Source organism: Palaemon carinicauda, chromosome 10, assembly GCF_036898095.1.
Source record: "Palaemon carinicauda isolate YSFRI2023 chromosome 10, ASM3689809v2, whole genome shotgun sequence".
NCBI lineage: Eukaryota > Metazoa > Arthropoda > Malacostraca > Decapoda > Palaemonidae > Palaemon > Palaemon carinicauda.
The window spans coordinates 141,110,107-141,113,607 of record NC_090734.1 but is presented as its reverse complement, the minus strand read 5'-3'; the positions used below and the strand labels follow the sequence as shown (position 1 = coordinate 141,113,607).

Below are 3,501 nucleotides of genomic sequence, written 5' to 3'. Positions count from 1 at the left end.
TGCTCCCGATATCCTTCAGAGCGATAGTCCCAAGGACAGCGAAGGATAAGGAGAATGCCTGAAGGTTGTTTATGATGCAAAGCAATATCCGGTCATTGCCTCTGTCGTTTACAAACGCTAGGGCGTGGTCTACTCCACCACTCATGTTATGAATGGGGGAAGGGGAGTTAGGATAGACTGAGGAGAGGGAGTCCTTTGGATCAGGGATACTAAGAGAGGGAGGGCAATGCTGGAGGGATGGTGATTCGGGAGGGTGATGCTGGAAGGAGGGTAATACGGGAGGAGGGGTAATACAGGAGGGAGAGTGATGCAGGAGGGAGGATTAGGACAACCCCAAGTCGGAGGGAGTCGTGTCTCTATATATATTCTAGGACTCCAACCCAAGATCACTCACATCCCAACGTCATCAACTTCTCCATCCTCCAATTCCTCGAGCTCTGCTCCTCCTCTCGGCTGGAGCGAACTCGTGACAGTTGTCATGAGGGTTTTGGTAAGAACTGCAGAGTTCGTATCTTGATGTTTATCTAATTTCCCACGGGGAACAGACGGCTTCTGTCGAGTCTTATCTCGCTTTCGTAAGATGTATGAATATACGCACTGCATGACGCATTTTTGCGTATGCGAAATGTTTGTGCGAATTGCATTGCATTTGTTTATGAATATAGATATATATACATAAATTTCAGCGTGCATAAGATAATGGAGAGTAAATATTGATGTCTTGCATTTCAAATGCGTTTAAAGAATTTTGTTTATTATTTTAGGCCTCTAAATTCATATCGTGATATTAAGACTTTGCTTAATGCATTTCTCGAAAACAATAGATTCAAGATTGAAATAGGGTTTCACTATTCATTGAAACTCTCGATCTTTAATTATTCATTTAATTAATTTCTCGTTAACTTATTTGTGTGTTAAAACAATGACTATTATAATGCCGAAATTTAATGTAACAAAAATCTCCCTTATGTACTAAAGAGCAAGTACCTCCATATATATATATATATATATATATATATATATATATATATATATATATATATATATATATATATATATATATATATATATATATATACATACATACATACATAAATACATATATACATATATATATGTATATATATATATATATATATATATATATATATATATATATATATATATATATATATATATATATATATATATATATATATATATATATATATCATGTCACGCTCAACAGTATTACCAGACATATAACCACTCTATCTGTACCTGTATTACCCTGGTGAGAGGGGCTGTAATTAGGAAAGGGGGGTAGAGGTTGAAAGGGTTGAATCTGTGCGTGTGCGTGCCTATCCATCTAAACATTTACCTGTCATTTTGACGGGTCACATACACTAGTAAACAACGAAGGATCATCAGTTTAGGTCAAACGAAAACGTGACAGGTCATCTGGAAAGAGATTGATAGGTCATTTCAAGATAATTTCAGCTTTGGAAAAGGCCATTTAAGAACATGTTATGTTACTTGAAGTAGGTATTAAGTGAATTCGGTCTACGACGATATTAGAAAATCGCTTTACGTGAATTCAGTTTACGACGGTATTAGAAAATCGCCTGCAGAAATAATGCCATAAACCGTTTCATATTTCAAGCGATTTATGCTTTATATTAAAAATATGATTTTATTAGGTTCATATTCCTCATAATATCGTCATCAAAAGATAATGTCTTCTATTACTCCTTGAGATTTTTATTACTTATGGGCTTTAAGAACTTTTATGTCTTTTTAAACTGTAATTTTTCTATATAGGTTCCTTATCGCATGGCATATTGTAAATATAAAGAAATTTTCTTAGCACTTAGATGGTAATTATCAGGTATTCAAGATATAATTTGATGCTAAAAAGCAATATTCAATAGGGTGATGCAATATATCTCAGATCAAAGAATTTATTTTAACTTTTTAGTAAATGTTTATAAATATTTCGTGTTTTTAGGTACTTAAAATCCTGTTAGCATAATAAAGATATTGGTTATGATAACATTATGTTGTCCCCCAATTATCTAAATGGTTTTATATTTCATAGGCATTGTAATATTTTCAGTACAATTTTGAGTAAACTGTTATTTCTTGTAAGAATATTGGATATAATAACGTCCCTTAATCATTTGAAAAGTTTTATAGTTTATAAGAATTGTGCTTTAGTGCAATTTTGAGTAAATAGTTAATCCTAATTGAACTACTTTGCTGAAGAACTCCTATGATAGTAGATATCAAAATCACATAATCTAAAACATTCCTACAAATCAAATCTCATTTCTCCCCCAAAAAAGGTCTTAATCTCGTTGGCAGCCATTGTGGCTTCAGAGCAGAAACGGTCGGCCGACCCTTTCAAGTTCAGATTCGAACTACCACGATTGACAGGGATCCCCTTCGGAATCGGAAACCAGAAATTCGGCCTTGGCATAGACGTTGGCAGCGGTGGTGGCCAGTATGGAGTCTACGGAGACTACGATGCTAAATATGGAGCCAACTTGTTATATCCCCAAGCTCTGTATCAAGGAATATCTAGCGGGTTTTTCCCGGGCGGTCTTTACAGTCCGCACTTAATTGGCAAGCGTAGTGCCGATCCGAAGCCTGGAATAGGACTTGGAGGACTTGGTGGAGGACTTGGAGGAGGACTGGGCTACGGCGGGCTTGGAGGCCTTGGACTTGGTTTAGGCCTCAACGGCGGATACGGAGGCGGCTATGGTGGCTACGGTGGTCTCCTGAGTGCCGGTAACTATGCCAATGGATACAGCCACTCTAACGGATACAATCATGGAAACCACATTCTGAAAGGATTTGGAGGAGCAGGTGGACTGAAACATGGCCATCTTAATACACATTTCCTAGGCAAACGAAGCGCTGATTCCTAGCCAGGATTACTCGGTGGACTTGGCGGACTTGATAAGGAATCGTTATCGAATGGCGATCAGACCTACGTGATACCTCGGCCATAGACGTTGTTTACCATATCAAGCTGATGTTTGATATGGTATGACCTTACTGAGTGCCTATATTTTGCCTTTTTTTGTAATTTTGTATGAATTTGAATAGAAATATATTTTTTTGCTGCAAGACTAAATGTTGTTTTATTTGTAAAGGGATATTATTATTATTATTATTATTATTATTATTATTATTATTATTATTATTATTATTATTATTATTATTATTATTAGCGCATGCAACTGGTAACGATAATAATAATCATAATGATAATTTTCTACTACTACTACTACTACTACTGATGGCTGTTTCCTTCACAAAAAGTCCAAGTGGGTTTTTATTATAAAAATTACCGAATCGCAATTGAGAAAAATAACTCTCTCTCTCTCTCTCTCTCTCTCTCTCTCTCTCTCTCTCTCTCTCTCTCTCTCTCTCTCTCTCTCTCTCTCTCTCATGCGAGTCAAATTAGAGACGTATTTTCAAACATGCAGAACGTCTATTTTGACCTATGACCTGAAT

The 3,501-nt window shown here is 36.1% G+C and overlaps 1 protein-coding gene across 1 annotated transcript; it reads left to right on the top strand.

Annotated features, from left to right (window-relative positions):
• Positions 1-400: 400 nt before the first annotated feature.
• On the top strand, positions 401-3,106 carry LOC137648520 (pupal cuticle protein Edg-91-like). Its single transcript, XM_068381445.1, has 2 exons — positions 401-490; positions 2,325-3,106. The coding sequence occupies exons 1-2, from the start codon at positions 479-481 to the stop codon at positions 2,907-2,909; spliced, it is 597 nt and encodes a 198-aa protein (XP_068237546.1). The 5' UTR covers positions 401-478; the 3' UTR covers positions 2,910-3,106.
• Positions 3,107-3,501: the final 395 nt, after the last annotated feature.